At 40.0% G+C, this 15,991-nt stretch overlaps 2 protein-coding genes across 2 annotated transcripts; one reads left to right on the forward strand and one right to left on the reverse strand.

The window, feature by feature from the left end:
* The first annotated feature begins 1,256 nt into the window (after window positions 1-1,256).
* On the forward strand, window positions 1,257-8,467 carry Pgant9 (polypeptide N-acetylgalactosaminyltransferase 9). Its single transcript, XM_065481910.1, has 12 exons — window positions 1,257-1,399; window positions 1,792-2,094; window positions 3,975-4,227; window positions 4,285-4,454; window positions 5,108-5,272; window positions 5,404-5,552; window positions 5,608-5,790; window positions 6,185-6,370; window positions 6,428-6,556; window positions 6,636-6,740; window positions 6,801-6,929; window positions 7,549-8,467. Exons 2-12 carry the CDS (start codon window positions 1,842-1,844, stop codon window positions 7,705-7,707), a joined length of 1,881 nt encoding a protein of 626 aa, XP_065337982.1. The 5' UTR covers window positions 1,257-1,399; window positions 1,792-1,841; the 3' UTR covers window positions 7,708-8,467.
* On the reverse strand, window positions 8,463-15,960 carry LOC135938300 (structural maintenance of chromosomes protein 1A-like). The gene is made up of 19 exons (XM_065481909.1): window positions 15,796-15,960; window positions 15,564-15,700; window positions 15,282-15,502; window positions 15,077-15,225; window positions 14,532-14,913; window positions 13,510-13,732; window positions 12,510-12,967; window positions 12,096-12,307; window positions 11,904-12,036; window positions 11,324-11,680; window positions 11,110-11,267; window positions 10,950-11,047; window positions 10,418-10,722; window positions 9,986-10,116; window positions 9,599-9,743; window positions 9,360-9,539; window positions 9,126-9,304; window positions 8,704-8,881; window positions 8,463-8,654 (listed from the first exon to the last, which is right to left on the reverse strand). Exons 2-19 carry the CDS (start codon window positions 15,673-15,675, stop codon window positions 8,580-8,582), a joined length of 3,696 nt encoding a protein of 1,231 aa, XP_065337981.1. The 5' UTR covers window positions 15,676-15,700; window positions 15,796-15,960; the 3' UTR covers window positions 8,463-8,579.
* Between the last annotated feature and the right edge of the window lie 31 nt (window positions 15,961-15,991).

Raw genomic sequence — 15,991 nt, forward strand, 5'->3', positions numbered from 1 at the left:
AATCTGCTTGGGTTTGAAGATAGAAATGGCTTGTTTGGAATTCTCTCACAATTAGGTCGTGTCTTGAAGGATAATTAATTTCAATTTAATTTTTTCTGTAAATCATCCATAACTGGAAATGAGATAATTCTATAATTGGAATATTTATTAAGGTATTTTAGGAGTCATTTTTCTGTTTATAAGAGGTGATTAATTTTTAGGAGCCTATTTTTACGTTGAATTTTCCTCCCTATTTGGCTCTTGACCTCAGGTCCGGTCTGGAATAAAATTTGTATGCATTTTCGTCTTTCAAATTTAGAATTTTTTTCCAAGAGGTCTTGAAATGAAAATTTTTATCCAAAATTGTGAATAGAAATAGCAGAAATAGCGCTTTCAAACATATCCCGTCATTTGCATCCCTAAAAACAGAATACGGGAAATATCCTATATATAACAAGCTGGAAAATACTCTGTTGAAAGCCTTAATAAAATTGTCTTGTATAAAAACAAAACTCTCTTGAAATTCCCAATTTTCAAAAACAGGCAATACTAAAGTAAGAAGCACAATTTTCCGGCTTTTTATTTTATTTATTCTCTCTCATTGTCAGTCACAGCAACACAATTCGCAGAGTTCTCAAAGGCCAGTCCGTGCCTGTGACCTCTTTGCAAAAGATCTTCTCCACATATTCATCCTTGTGCCCTGCATGGACGGTTTATTTGAAAGCAAGCAGGCGCACGCAGACCGACGAATTTGGAGCCAAATAATCGTTATTACACGGCTAGTTTGCAAACGCATGTGCTCATCTTCCCCAGCCAGCATGTCAGTCGTCAGTCAGACCGAGCCATGATAATTGCAACGCCAATTAGTATTAGGCAGCTAACCACACACTGCACGTTCCCCACTTTCCACGTATGCGAAAAGATCCGCAAGATTCGCGGCGGAGCAGGTTGCAGCGATTACAGCGCCTCCAGCGGCGGAGTGGGGATTGTGGTTGCGAGACCGGCACAGGCGCCATTTTTTATAGCTGAAAATACGTGTAAACGGTGTTTTAAAGATGGCGGCTGTTAGTGGTTTGGCGGGGGTCGTCGTCAACAACAAAGCAGCAGCGAGCGGAGACGGAGAATCGGCCTGAAAATAACACAAGAAGTAGTCTGGCTCGCGCCTCAGGGCAAAGAAGAGAAGGGGGTCTTCGACCTTTGGCTGGATGACCCGATTGGCGGCACCCAGCCACATTTCTCCTCCGACCTTTGCCTGCTGCTAAAAGTGAGAAAGTGAATCCGACGAGTAAGCGAGCGGGCGGACGACGAGCAGCCGCAGAGCCGAGGAGGACACTATGATGCTGCTGTGCCTGCGTCACTCGACCTAGTCCTTCCCACAGTCGTGTCCGGGCTGCTGCCGCCACCGCTGCTACTGCTGCTGGTACGTAGAATACGCACGCATCATCTGATTTCGAACCCCAATTAGCCGACGTGTCGCCCGCCGCGGCATCAGAGGCGCGTGTGCACCTGACGTGACCTGGTCCAGCAACCTGTATGTGGCACGCAAGCCTCCGAATCTGTCTCGTCAGCTTCTCAAAAACATTAAGTGTCACACGCGCTGCCTGTTTTTATTCATTTCAAATTCCCGATCGGCCTGAAAAGATAAAAACAGTAGGCAGCTCCATTGGAAATTCTGTTTGCCTTATCTCTGTTTCTGCGTGTGACGTCAAACTCGAGTGAAATAATTATCGCTTTGTCGTTATGTACTGGGACATTACCATGACTTTCCTGTTTGACTTGTTATTTATTTAAATATATTTCCGAATTATTTAGACTCTGCGGAGGGAGGATGGGCAGTTGAGTCGTCGTGTCAGCGAGCAAAGATGGTGTTCCTGAGACGAAGGTCGTTGCTGCTCAAGACCCTGCTGGCCGTTCCCGTCATCTGGTTCTTCGTGGCCGTGCTCTACTCGACGTCGGACAAGGCACGCGCACGGGGGCCCCTCGAGCCGGCGGCGGCGCCACCCCCGGAGGCGGCCGCCGTCCGCCAGGAGCAGCACCCTGCGCCCGGAGCCCCTGAGCCACCAGAGGTCGAACTGCAACCCCCTGTCGTGGTGGATAACCAACCTGACGCACCAGGTGAGCAAATTATTCCACACCCGCGAACCGGAAAATGGGAGTTTTTTTTTGTTTTGTTTATTTTTCTTTTGATTCGGCCTCGGTGCTCGCGTGTTGAGCTGAACTTCACGTATGTTTTTGTTTATTGAACGGAGGTGTGCGTTTGTTGAAGGTTGAGTTAATGCGAGACGCAAGTCAGCGCCTTTGTAGATTGTTTTTACCTCACGAACTTTTTCAAAATAATGATAATTTTCTGCTCGATCAGAGCATTCATTTTGTGTGCCTTTTTTCTTTATCTTGTGTGTGCTTGGCAGTTCTAAATAGGTCTAACAAACTTGGATTACATTCTAGGCCACTCTCATTCTGCGGATCATCATCTTTTTAGATGTTGAAAATTACGATAATTTTGCTCCGTTGAACAATAGACGCCATTTTTAAAAAATAAAGCAATTATTTTTGCTTGCTTGTTTGAAAAATTGTTATAGATTTTAATCAGTTTAGATCCTCAACTTTAATTTAGTACAAACCTGATGCAATTTCAGGGAAGTTCCGTTAATTTTCTTGATTTATTTTATTTTTAATGCTACTGTTTTCTCGGTTGGTTTTGATGTTTTTACATTGAATTTTTTATGCGGCCAAATTTTTATTTGAAATGATTAGTCCTTGGCTTCAAACTATTTTTTATCGATTTTAATAACGGTTTTACTGCTTTGTAAAGCATTTTTGGAATCTGCATTATCGAAAAAAGCGGATTTCCTGGAAAAAGGAATCATGACACTGGTTTGCCGGGTGTAAAATTAACCATAAAAATGAAGATTTTCCTGTACGTTTAGGCTGGGTATCTCCCGGAAGTTTCCTAAACTTGCAGTGCAGTGGTTTTCTGCGGTTTTTGCTCTTCATGGTTCAATAAATATAAATTAACAAAATGCCATAAATGGAGAGGGAAACGGCTTATTGTTTTTTTGTTGACTCGTGGGTGTTTGAGTTTTTAAACATTTTAAATTAATTTTTCATTAGCACCAAAAACCCGCAAAAACCCTGATTTAAGGAGTAGTAATTTTTATTCAGTGATTTTCCACTTTCAACTAATTGAAATTTAACTATCTGGTGTTTATTTGTGAGTCGATAATTTTTATTTATTTTGGTGTTTGCTCAAAATTGTAAAAAGGGGAAATTCAGCATAATTGACTTGTTTTTATCTTATTTTATCGCTTTCCTAACTGCTTTCGCGCGTGTCTCCGCTTGTTATTTTCCTATCTTGCGTTTTTATCGTTCAAGGACGTTTTTACTGTTTGGAATGATTCCAGAATTTTGTCTTTTTATGATAAATGTGTCTCGCTAAGGCTGTGAATTTTAGACAGAATTTAAGTTTTTATTTCTTGAATTGATCTCAAGATTGCTCAAGCCTTTTTGTAAAGGATTTTGAAGATATTTGGCTTCTCTAGAAGTTTTCAAATATTTGAGTCTCTTTAAATCATAAAAAATTATTTCGTAAAGCTGAGAAAAAACTGATCTGTTCAAAGTTGAATGATAGTATCCTATTTATCTGTGAAGACACTCATTTTGAAGCTTTTGAAGATAAAGTTTAATGTTTTTATCCATTTTCTGCTCCATCAATTAATTCCTTTTCAAATTAAAACAACAATCTCGTTGTCAAGCAAAAATGTGTTTCAATTAATTTAAACAGTGTTTCTAAATTCACATCATATTTTGTTGGCTATTTAAACTCTGTGATGTGAACAAATAAATTTAAAAAATTAGTTAAAATGATAAAAAAATTCAATTTATGAAACGAAAAGATTTAAAATATTTTAACAATTTAGCATAATTTTTAGTGTGCCAAACATACATACTTTTAAATTAATTAAATTCTAATTCAATTATACTGCGTATGTTCGTAGGTTTTCACGAGCAAGAGCAGGAAAACGAAATCAGCAAGAAAGAGGAAGAGGATGCGGGGGCGATGGGCGTTCTGCCGTTGCCGAACGGCAACAGCAAGTACGGCGAAATGGGCAAGCCGGTGGTGCTGCCGAGCAACATGTCGACGGGCATGAAGAAGCTGGTCGACGAGGGCTGGCAGAAGAACGCCTTCAACCAATACGTCAGCGATCTCATTTCGGTCAGACGCAGCCTCCCTGACCCCAGGGACGAATGGTAATGAGTGTTTCTTTTACTCTTTGAAAATTTACTTACATTTAATTTCTTAAATAGGTGCAAGAAGGAGGGCCGGTACCAGAACAGTTTGCCTTCGACGTCGGTCATCATTTGCTTCCACAACGAAGCGTGGTCGGTCCTCTTGCGCACGGTCCACTCAGTATTAGACAGATCTCCAGCGCACATGATTCATGAGGTTTTGCTCGTCGATGACTTCTCCGATATGGGTAATTATCCGCCAAATTCTAGTTGCAATTTTAGATTTTTTTAAACATTGTGAAAATGAATGATTCTTGTAAGGAAAGTTTCTCTCTCTAGATTCAATTTTGAATTATATTAAGATATATGATACAAAAATTATAAATCATCAATTATCTGCAACTCACAGTTCTGAAAAGTATTTATAATATAGAGCCAGTGTTTTTTAACTCGTTTTTGCTCTATTTTTAATCAAACCTACTCCTCGGCTGAGAAGATAATTCTTTATTGGTCATTTAAAGGCCGTATAATTTAAAATTTTCGCGTTCATGCTTTTTTTGTTAAAGAAATAAGGATCAAACTCCCATAGTATATTCTTTTAAAATTCTGCAGTGCTCACAAAATGCAAAATCGCTGGGTTTTATGTTAATTTCGCAAACAGCTCTACTCCATTTATTTATTAAACTGAATGACGTTAGAAGCAAGACAGGAAGGCCGAAATTTACATTTATTATGATTTGATTTTCAAATGCCATAGTGACGCTGTTTGCCACCATAGATAAAATAATACTGTTATGACTTTAACTGCTCTAGAATGAATGAATTATTTTGTTTACACTTATCATTTCTGAATTTTCATTTTTATTTTCTGGCTGATTTTCACGAAGCATATTTTTTGCAGACCATTTGAAAACTCGGCTAGAAAACTACTTCACTAAGTACCCGAAGGTGAAGATCATCCGTGCGAAGAAGCGCGAGGGCCTGATCAGGGCTCGCCTGCTGGGTGCTGCCAGGGCCACTGGCAAAGTACTTACCTACCTGGACTCTCACTGCGAATGCACCACAGGCAAGTTTGATGCATTTTCTATTATGATAATTAAAATTCTTCTCGCATTGAAGAATTAAACCTTAATTAGAAAACAAGTTTTATCTAAAAATGCAAGAAAATCATAATAAATGAATTAAATAAATTTGCAGGGTGGTTAGAACCGCTGTTGGACAGAATCGCTCGCAACTCGACGACCGTGGTGTGTCCAGTGATTGACGTGATTGACGACACGACGCTTGAGTACCACTACCGCGACTCTGGCGGCGTCAACGTTGGCGGCTTCGACTGGAACCTCCAGGTAAAATCATTAGAACATCCCTCTTGAATGAATATTAATAATTTAATTTGCGCAGTTCAACTGGCATTCTGTGCCCGAGCGGGAGCGCAAGCGGCACGAGAACTCTGCCGAGCCGGTGTGGAGCCCGACCATGGCGGGCGGACTCTTCAGCATTGACAGGGAGTTTTTCGAGAGGCTTGGCACCTACGATAACGGCTTTGATATTTGGGGTGGTGAAAATCTCGAGCTCTCTTTCAAGGTAAGCAGGAATTAATGCAAAATATTTTAATTGTTGACATAAAAGAATTAAAATTATTGTTTCAATAAGGGTTTTAATCATTTCAAACAATTTACTGAAATTTGACATGCTTTATTTAAATTACTTCCATTGAATTCCTTTTGTAAAGACCAATCAATTATGTAAAAGATTAGTTTTTGCATTTATTTTGAGGAATTTCTTTTAAAAAAATCAATTAAAATTCGATATTTTGAAATTATCGCTGCTAAATCTTAGTAATTAAAACATTGCTAATCGTCCAACCTGTCTTAACCTCCGCAAATGGACTTTAAAAGAAAAAATTATTTTGTTACAAATTTTTAACCAATTAATTTTCACGTTTTAGGAGATCAATGATTTTAAATAAAATTTTCAGACGTGGATGTGCGGGGGAACGCTGGAGATAGTTCCGTGCTCACACGTGGGCCACATTTTCCGCAAACGCTCCCCTTACAAGTGGCGCTCGGGCGTGAACGTGCTCAAGAAAAACTCGATTCGTCTGGCCGAGGTGTGGCTCGACGACTACTCAAAGTATTACTACCAGCGCATCGGCAACGACCTCGTAAGAAATATCTAAACCCGGCCTGATGATTTAGTTTTAAAACAATCAAACTGACAGGGTGACTTCGGGGACGTGTCGCCAAGGAAGAAGCTGCGCGAAAATTTGCAATGTAAATCATTCAAGTGGTATTTGGACAACATTTACCCTGAACTCTTTGTACCTGGCGATGCTGCCGCATCGGGAGAAGTGAGTTTGTGCAAAATATGATTTTTAAATGGAGAGTCGCGTATTTCGAATTGCGTAAATTACTTTTAATTTCTTTCAGATTCGCAATACTTGGTCGGGCCAGTGCATCGACTCTGCGTGCAAACCCGAAGACCACCACAAACCCGTGGGTCTGTGGCCTTGCCATAAACAGGGTGGAAATCAGGCGAGTTTCTTTAATACTTTGGTAAAATTTGGAGTCTAATTGAAATTTAACAAATTGTAGTATTGGATGCTGAGCAAAACGGGCGAAATCCGACGCGATGAAGCGTGTCTGGATTACGCGGGACAGGAGGTGATCCTCTACCCTTGCCATGGCTCCAAGGGCAACCAGTATTGGGAATACAACAAAGCGGTGAGTGTCTTAAATCTTTAAAAAAATACTTTTGCAGGTTTTTAACAGGGTTCGCCAATTTTTCAATGCACCGCTGGTTTTTTGCGCTTAAAACAGCGGGGAAAACCCCACCATTTTTGGGGTTTTCCGCATTTTTTCGAATTATCCCAGAAAAGGTCATATTTTGCGCTAAAGAAGTCAGAAATTATGGAAAATACGACGAGTTAAAAAAAAAATTATTTTGGTGGAACCAGTGGCTTTTTTTTTACTGATTTCGTGAAAATAAATATTTTTGGTCATTCCTTGCGAAAGAATTTAAGATCTTCTATTATATTAAAATGCATTTGTTACAGAAAAATGTTTAAAATTGCTGAAAAACGTTTTTTGGGATGCAGTGAGTTCTTCCGGGAAAATGCGGGTCTATGCGAACCCTGGCTTTTAAGCAGCTAATTTTTGTTTATGATATTTTTTTAACCTAATTCACGAGCAAGACTTAATTATTTTAATTACTGGAGCATATTTTCTTTCAATATTTAGTGTCATAATGTATCTAGGTTTTTTTTAAATTTTGTTTAAACAAACTGAAAAGTTTATTATTTGTGTTAGCAGTGGGAATAATAATATTCTCTTCTTGTTTCAGTCAAAACTGGTGCGCCACGGGAGCAGCAAAAAGTGCCTTGCAGTGAACGATAGCAAAAAGAAGCTGGTGATGCAGGACTGCAATCAGCAGAACAACAACCAGCACTGGCTCTTCGAAAACTTCGATCCGTCCAAACTTAGTCACGACGGGCCAGCTTAATTTGCAAAACCTCTAGAAAGACATTTAGTTGGAGAAATAATTAGACGCAAGGACAATTTGCATTTTTACACGACAGCATATCCACTCCACAGAGCTTATTGTCGCGCCGACTTGGATTTTCGCATTTTGTTTTATGCCTCGCGGCGTTCCGAACGAACATCCCGAAGGTGCCAGCATTTTAATTTTCAGGTTTGATGGGAGTTTTAACATTTAACCTGGTGAAATGGGAGTTTCGGAGCCAGCCGCGCGCGTTTTACTTGTTGTTTGTGAGTCATCAAGTGTGATCTTGTTGCATTGTTGCCAGAAACGTTGAATTGTGTATGTGCACCTCGCCGGGCATTCCTCTTGGACAGGATTATTTTTAAATTTAATTTCATGTTCAGTGCAAATTGAAAGTATTTATATGTATTGTTGAGAAGTTTGTTTGTACGGTGCTAGTGTACTTAAATATCAAATAATTTTCGATCAAGTGCTAGATTTCGGTGTCTCTTTGAATCTTGAACTGCTGCACCCCCGCTCTTTCTCAGCACGATTGTAAAATTAAATAAAAGCAGCGCCGTCGCAGGCCTAAAAAGTATTTGCATATCCGCGCGTAATTGTACACATTCCGATCATTTTGATTTGTGATAAATATATATTTAGATGTGTAATTTGTACGCTCAAAGTGTTGCAGGTCTTTTCTTGAGTGCCGTAATCCAACTGTTTTTAATTTTGCCTCCGTTTTTAAATAATAAATTGAAACACATTTAATTGACAACAATCGCTGTTTTTATTTCTGTACTACACTAATCACATACACGAGAATGTAATAAATATTTACACCAGGTATTTGAAAAGGTAAAATTTGAGAATAGCAAATAAAAATGACGAATTCACATCTCCTTGTGCTCGTAGTACTCCGTCAGGTCCAGGGTTAGCACCTGACTCACCAGCACTCCTTGGTCAATCTGTCATGAAATTATGAGATTTGTTTTTAAATCGAGTAAATTTTATTACGTTGGGGCAGATTCCAATCAATGCGTTGGCGTGAGAGTAGAATTCCTCTTTCAGGGAGATGACGATGGTTTGGAGTGAGTTGGTCTTTTCCACGATGTACGAGGCCACTTTGGAAATGTTGGTGTTGTCCAGGGCGGCGTCGATCTCATCAAGCACGAAGAACGGCGCTGGTTGGTAGCTGGAACACAATCAATTTTTAAATTGTGTAAGAATGCTCATTTGATAGTTTGAGCAACATAACTGTCACAGAAATGCACATTTTGACCTTAACCTATGACCAAATTTGGTGTTAATCGATCACACTTGACGAGAAAAATTCAAAACACACTTTATCCTAAATTCGACCATTTGTAAATGCGGTATATATCCCCAAAACTTTAACTAAATTAAAAATTGCATTGAATTTTCCGGAATTTTCATACCTGTGAATGGCGAAAAGCAGGGCAAGGGCAGCAACGGTCTTCTCTCCTCCACTCAAGTTGGACATGGGCTGGAACCGCTTTCCTGGGGCGACGCAATTGTAGTTGATTCCATCCAAGTATGGCTCTTCCGGGTTCTCCGGACCCAAAAAGGCCTGCGCGGACTGGTTCTGCGCGAGACTCTGCAGAAATTTTGAAATAAATAAATGTTTCAAGGCCATTTAATCGAGTAATTACTTTGTAAATGCCGTCGATTCTGTCTGAGACGAGCTGGAAGCAGTCCATGAAGCGTTTGTAGCGCTCGGCCTTGACTCGCTCGAACGCCTGCTTCGTCTTGCGCGCCTTCTTGCGCACGTTTTCAAACTCCTTGTCCGTCTCTTGCAGCTTCTCCCTGGCCATGTCTAGCTTTTGCATCGCCTGACACATAAATTCAAAGTTAGAAATTATTTTTATTGTAATTAAGAGTTGCTGTTTACTTTGAGGTTGGGCGCGTTGATCTTCTGAATGTTGGCGATGCACTCGTTCAGCTTCTTGCCCAGACTGTTCTCGATTTTCTTCTTGTCGTCAGGGTCGTCCAGGTCTTTGTACTGAGACCGAAGGGCGTCGTAGTCGATCTTTATTCTGAAATTGATTGTTTGAAATCGTGATAAGTAGAGAAATTTTAAAGTTCAGATTTTTAAATCTGGAAATTTAGGAAAACGGAACCAAAATGTGAAATTTAAAAATTGCTTTGAATTTCTGTTAAAATATTGTTGAAAATTAAAAGAAAAAATATTAACAAAATTAGTAACATTTAATCTTTTTGAAGCGATCATTCCAAATTTTTTTTGTAAAATAATTATTAAACCTAAGACATAATTTACCTGTTTTCCTTTTCGTAGGCCTGCTGAGAGCTTGAGGCAGCCTCATGAGCATCATCCTGGGAGCCGGAAGCTTCAGGACCTCCTATGTCCTCCATGTTGCCTCTCAGCATTGGTATGAGAATATCTTCCATCTAGATTTAAAAGTATAAACCATTAAATCTTCTCTTTCATTTTTTGTGATAATTTTTGAGGATTTATTTTCTCAAACTTCGTAATAACAGCGTTAAAATTTCCAGAAATAAAGCATTTCCCAACTACATTAATAATATATGTTTTTTTTTGTAAAACTATTCCTTTTCAACAGAATTGACCCAAAACTCTTGCAAAATATTAATTTTTAAATATTTTTTCAAACGAAATATTCTTCAAGCAATAAAAAGCTGAAAATAAACAACAACCCTTCAAATATATTAAAATAGATTAACTCCTGACCTTGCACTGGGTGAGGATGCTGTGTCTTTCGCCCTTTTTCTGCTCAATCTTTGACTCAAGAATGGACGCCTGCTTCTGCGCGGCCAGAATTTCCTTGGCGACTGCGCCGACCTCCCGCCGCATCTTGCCAATGTCCTCCTCGAGTCGGTCGTAGTCAACCTTCTTGTTCAGCCGCTCGTTCTTCAGCTTGTCCATGTCCTTCATGTCCTTGTCTATTTCCGCCAGCTGCAGACTCTCCGCCCGCCGCGCCTTCTCCAACGCGTCCTCGTCGTCCTGCACGGCTCTCTCCCACCGCCTCATGTTGTCTGAGATTTAAAAATATAAAAAATTGATCCACATAAATAAAAAATATAAAAATGGATAATTAATTATTAGTTCCTGTGGGAAAATGTTGCTAAAGCCTGAAAACTATTTATCACTTTCTTCTATAAATATTTCACATTTAATCATTTCCTGATTTTTAAGCACAATTATAAATATATAAATAAATTTATTTTTAACCAAAGCAATACGGAATTAATATTCGACTCACTTTCAGTCTCCCTAGTTTTTTCAAAGGCAAGCTGATTCTGGATTCGGTTCTTCTGGTTTTCGAACTCGAGGCGTTTCTTGGCACGCTCTTGCTGCGTTCTGGTTTAAAAATTGACTTATTTATCACTCTGCTTGAGGTTAATATTAAATTTAATTAGTACCTGAGCTCTCGCTCTTCATACTGGCGGATGTTCTTCACGCCGATCTGCACGCAGAACTCCCTGAACACTATGTCCTCGACATTGTTCATATTCTCCTTGATTTTCTCGATCTCCGCGTCCCTCTTGCGCATTCTGTCCTCGATGATCGTGATGTTGGGCTGTAAGAATAATTTTTAATTAATAAATAAATTAAGTAAATGAATTTGCATCCTACCTCAAAATCATTGAGATTCTGCTTGAGCTGCTTAATCTCCTGTTGGACGACCTGGATCTGGCGGCTGGTGTTTTCAAGATCATTCTTAGAGTACTTGAGCCTCGTCTCCAGCCCCTTGATCTGCGACTCGACTGTGTTCAACTCACTCTCTTTACGCGACTTCTTCATGGCCTCGCGCAGCTCCTCGGTAAGCCGCTCTTTCTGCGACTTGAGGTTGGACAAGTGTTTTTCGTCCCAGCGCTTCGCCTTGCGCGCCAAATCAAGAGAGCCGCCGCTGATTATACCAGACTTCTGGTAGTACGTGCCATCCAACGCAACGGCGTCGTAACGCTGTCCGTCCTGCATTTCATATGCCACCTAGAAGGACAAATTTCAAAAATTATTAAGTAATATAGCAAAAAGAGGCTCAAGAATTAAATAATTACTCTATGATCTCCATATGAAAATCTCATTGACAGCTGATATTCAATTTAATTATTTTCTTCATATTTTACACAATTTTATCCGACTTAACATTTTTAATTTAAATAAAAAATGATAAACCTTGTTATTTGTTTTTGGTTTTTTAATTTAGCTTTACCTTCATGGCATCTTCAGGTGATTCACACACCAAAGCATTGTTTGTAGCGAAAAGAACGGCTCTTTTGATGTCTGGAGGGTCGTATTGCAGCACGTCATAAAGCAACTTGACGTTTTTTGGCTCTCGGATGTTCCTAAAAAACAAATAATTTCCCTTTTCGTACCAGCCATAAGAATATTTCTTAATTTTTACCTGAGCCTCTCTTTCAAGCTCTTGGCCTGGATATAATCAAGCGGCAGGAAGGTTTCCGGCTCAAGCATCTGCTCCTTCAGGTACTGGATGCACTGCCTGGCCGTGTTCTCTGTGTCCACCACGATCGCCTCCATGAACTTGCCCAGCACCTTTGTCACGCACATGTTGTACCGCTTGTGGATCGGCTGGCACATGTTGATCATCCGATCAAACTAAAAAAATGGAACATTATATACTGAAATTAATCGAATTTTAGATTTTCACAAGGGAAAAATTCATTTCCTGCATTTCTTGCTCAAGAAATTGGTAAAAAATTGAAAAACCAGGTGAAAATGCAACCGTGATAAATTCTTATGATATATTTACTCAAAAATTTAATAAAATAAAAACCAAATCAGAAGTATTACAACTCACCACTCCAGGGTAGAGCCGTTTGAAGTTCTCGACTATCTCCTGCTTCTTCTTGCGTCTGGCTTCTTCGTGTTTGTCCACGCGAGCGTCGCCAAGCTGCTCAGCCACATTTTCCAAATCCCTCTGCAAATTGGTCACCTTGTCCTTGCTGGAGCCGACGTCGCTCTCCAACTCGCGCCTCAGCCGCCGCTGCTCTTCCAAAGCAGACTCGCTTGAGCGAATGTGCTCGCCTAACTTCTCGATTCGCTTCTCGGCCTCGTCTTTTTCGTGACCTTTCTGCTTCAGCCGGTTCTCGATCTCGGTTTTGCGGCGGTACTCGTTGTCCAGGCGGTCCTGGTCTGATTTCTGCTCGCGGTTAACTGAGTCTAGCTCCTGCAGGTGGAGTGCTGACTGACGGCCGGCCTCCTCCTTCAGACGGTGGTACTGGTTCATCTGCTCATCCTCCAGGTTAAGTTCTTTACCTGAATAATAAAATTTACTTATTAATATTCAATATTCAATTTAAATTTGTTAGAGTTAAATTATTTTAAGACATTATTTTTAAACTCAAATTGGTTGGTAAAAAATTAATAAAATCTCACCTAAGCATGATTCATTGCTATATATTATAAAAAATTGAATACTTTACAGTGAAGTCATACATACTAAAGGTTGCGTATTTTAAAATCGGTTTAACCAGCCTAAAATTTAATATATATTAGTTTCATTTTTTTAACGAAACTGCTGTTGTTTAATCAGCTAAATTAGCCGTACTAACAGATAAGAAGGCGATATATTTGTGATTTTTGGTGCAATAAAATATTCTTCGTACAAGTTTTGCAACATTTTCTTATTAGATTTGCACCACGCGAATTTTGAGTTTATTGAACCCCCTACAAGATTAGAAAAATTAATTAATTAACTTTGTCCTGGTCCTGGAAAAATCACGCAACATTCAAACGCGAATTTTACCCTCAGGAAAAAACCAGAGCAATATCCCTGTTAGTTTCCAGGATGAATATACCTTGTTGCTGTGATTCTCCAGCAATGGTTTCCTCATAATCCATTCTCTTCTTTTCAACTTCGGCCAGTTCGCGTTCCAGCTCGGCAATGTCTTCCATGTGGGCGTCATACGCCTTCTTGGCCTGAGCCATTGACTTCTTGGCCGTCTCCAGTTTCTTCTGATGATGGGCCACTTTCTCCTTGGCCTTGATGAACGTCGGCCGCTTCTTGTTAATCTCCGTTTCCTAGAGGCAAAAGATAATATTTTAAAAATGGTTAAAATATCACAGTCCTTGGCCTAAAATTTGAAATTTTCCTTATTCCTGGGGCGATTTGCAAATCATTTAACATTTTCAAATTATTCAAGATTTATTTCGCGGTTTTAGCGCTCAAAAAGGTATTCAATCTAATTTGATGGCTTTGAAATAAACAGTCGAGAAATTTCGCAGTGCTCAACAATACCCAAATTTTAATCTTTGAACCAAGTGTTGCCCCTTTGTTGCAACAAGGAAAGGAATTCAAGTTTGTTTGTTAAGAAGTGATTCTGACTCCCGACCTACAACAACACTCTGGGAGCGGTCATATTTGAATAGCTTTTATTATTGTTGCGCACAGAGCAAACTTAAGATTGAGGTGACAGTACAGAAGAACAGTTTGGGAAAGAATTAAAGATCAACTTTTGTGAACATCTCCAATTGAAAACAAGAAATGGCAGAAATTTAAATGTTCAAACTGGTGTTTTTCTAATAAAATTGAACCACAAAGATTTTATTTAAATAAATTCCAGAAATCTGTTGTGCGCCATGTAAAAGAACCAAAACCTTAATATTTGCGGTGGTTATCTACTTTCATAAGCGATGTAAACGTTTTTTGCAGTTTAATTCTATTTTTCTCTCCAGAGATGAATTTCACTGTGGCTCAAGAGTATTAAAACTGCGCGATTTGTGCTCATTTAGTGTTGAAAAGCACACACAACTATTCATTGACATAACATACTCTAAAAAAGGGCCATAATTTAGCGCACTAAAAAACAACACTACTTACAATTTCTCTGATCTCCTGCTCAGTCTTGGCCATCTCTCGGCCAATCTTGCCCTGCTCCTTCTTCTTCTCCTTCAGCTCCTCCTCTTTGCCCTCCTTGGACTGCTCTATGCGCTGCACGACCTGCTGCTGTGTCTGCAGCTCGTCGGTGATCAGCTCGATGTCCTTCTCGTTGTGGTAGAGTCGGAAAAGCGCCAACTCGACCTGCTTGTCGGCAAGCTCGTCCTTCAGCCGTTGGTACTTCTCCGCCTCCTCTTTTTCCATCTTCGCCTCCTTCCTCTCCAGGGCAATGTTGCGCTTCTTGTTGTACGTGTGTTGCGTGTCCGCCTCCGCCTGGGATACCTCCACCTTCAGCCGGTCGTACTCTTCCTTCAGGGTACCAGATCTTAAATATTTAATAAAAATTAATTTTCATGGAAAATCTGGAGAAACGGGCTTTTCAAATTTCATGATTATAAAAATGAGAATATTTTGAGTTTTAATCATGATAGAACATTGAAATTTGTTCCAAACGATGCCAGTTTTAAAACTTGAAACAAATTTAATACCCGCTGATTTCCTCAAACAGGGCAGTTCTCTCTTTTGGATTCTTCATAGCAATTGATTCGACCGCACCCTGGAAGACGAGGAAATTCTTGGCCTTTGTGTTGATTCCCAGCCTCTCCAGCTCTGACAGATACTGCTGGCTGCTGACAGTCTGTGAATATAATTTTTATTAAGGCCCTGTTTACAATTTTAAAACATGTAACGCACTTCTTCGTTGATGCGGTGCTCAGACGAGGAGCCAAGGACGACCCTGGTGAAACTCTTCTCTGTGCCATCCTCCAGCTCGAATATTGCGGTCACGGAGGCCGATCGAGAGACCGGTTTGCCAACGGAGGCGCCGTGGATTAACTCGCTCAGCCTTTTCACTCGCAGACTCGATGTTTTTTCTCCCATAACGAAACTGATGGCATCCATGAAGTTAGACTTGCCTGCAAAAGTCAAGAATTATGTCAGTCCCATCAAATTTCAAAACAAATACAAAATACATACCGGAGCCATTGGGGCCGATGACAGCCGTGAACGGCTTCAAAGGACCGATTTTCTGGGAGCCCCTGTAGGACTTGAAGTTGTCCACGGCGATGTACTTCAGGAATGCAGGCATCGTTGATTTTCAACCAAACGAGAGCCTACAAAATTAAGAATTGTGTAAAACCGGGAACTATGATAATCTGTCAAAAATTTTGTTTACATAGGTCAGTCAATAAACTGCGAAAATAATTACCTTGAAAAGTCTAAAGCTGCTCTATGCAACGAGGAAAAGATTCCGAAAGCTACGTTGATACAAAAATATTCATAGCGGGTCCAAAAAACCCGCAATTTTCCAATAAATCGGGACTATTTACAATCGCTGAAGTCGAGACGCGTTATATTTTGTAAATCTTGCAACGCCGCAGTTCGCAAGGGGCGTGAAGCGGTAA

The sequence above is a fragment of the Cloeon dipterum genome, chromosome 3 (genome assembly GCF_949628265.1).
Source record: "Cloeon dipterum chromosome 3, ieCloDipt1.1, whole genome shotgun sequence".
Classification (NCBI taxonomy): domain Eukaryota; kingdom Metazoa; phylum Arthropoda; class Insecta; order Ephemeroptera; family Baetidae; genus Cloeon; species Cloeon dipterum.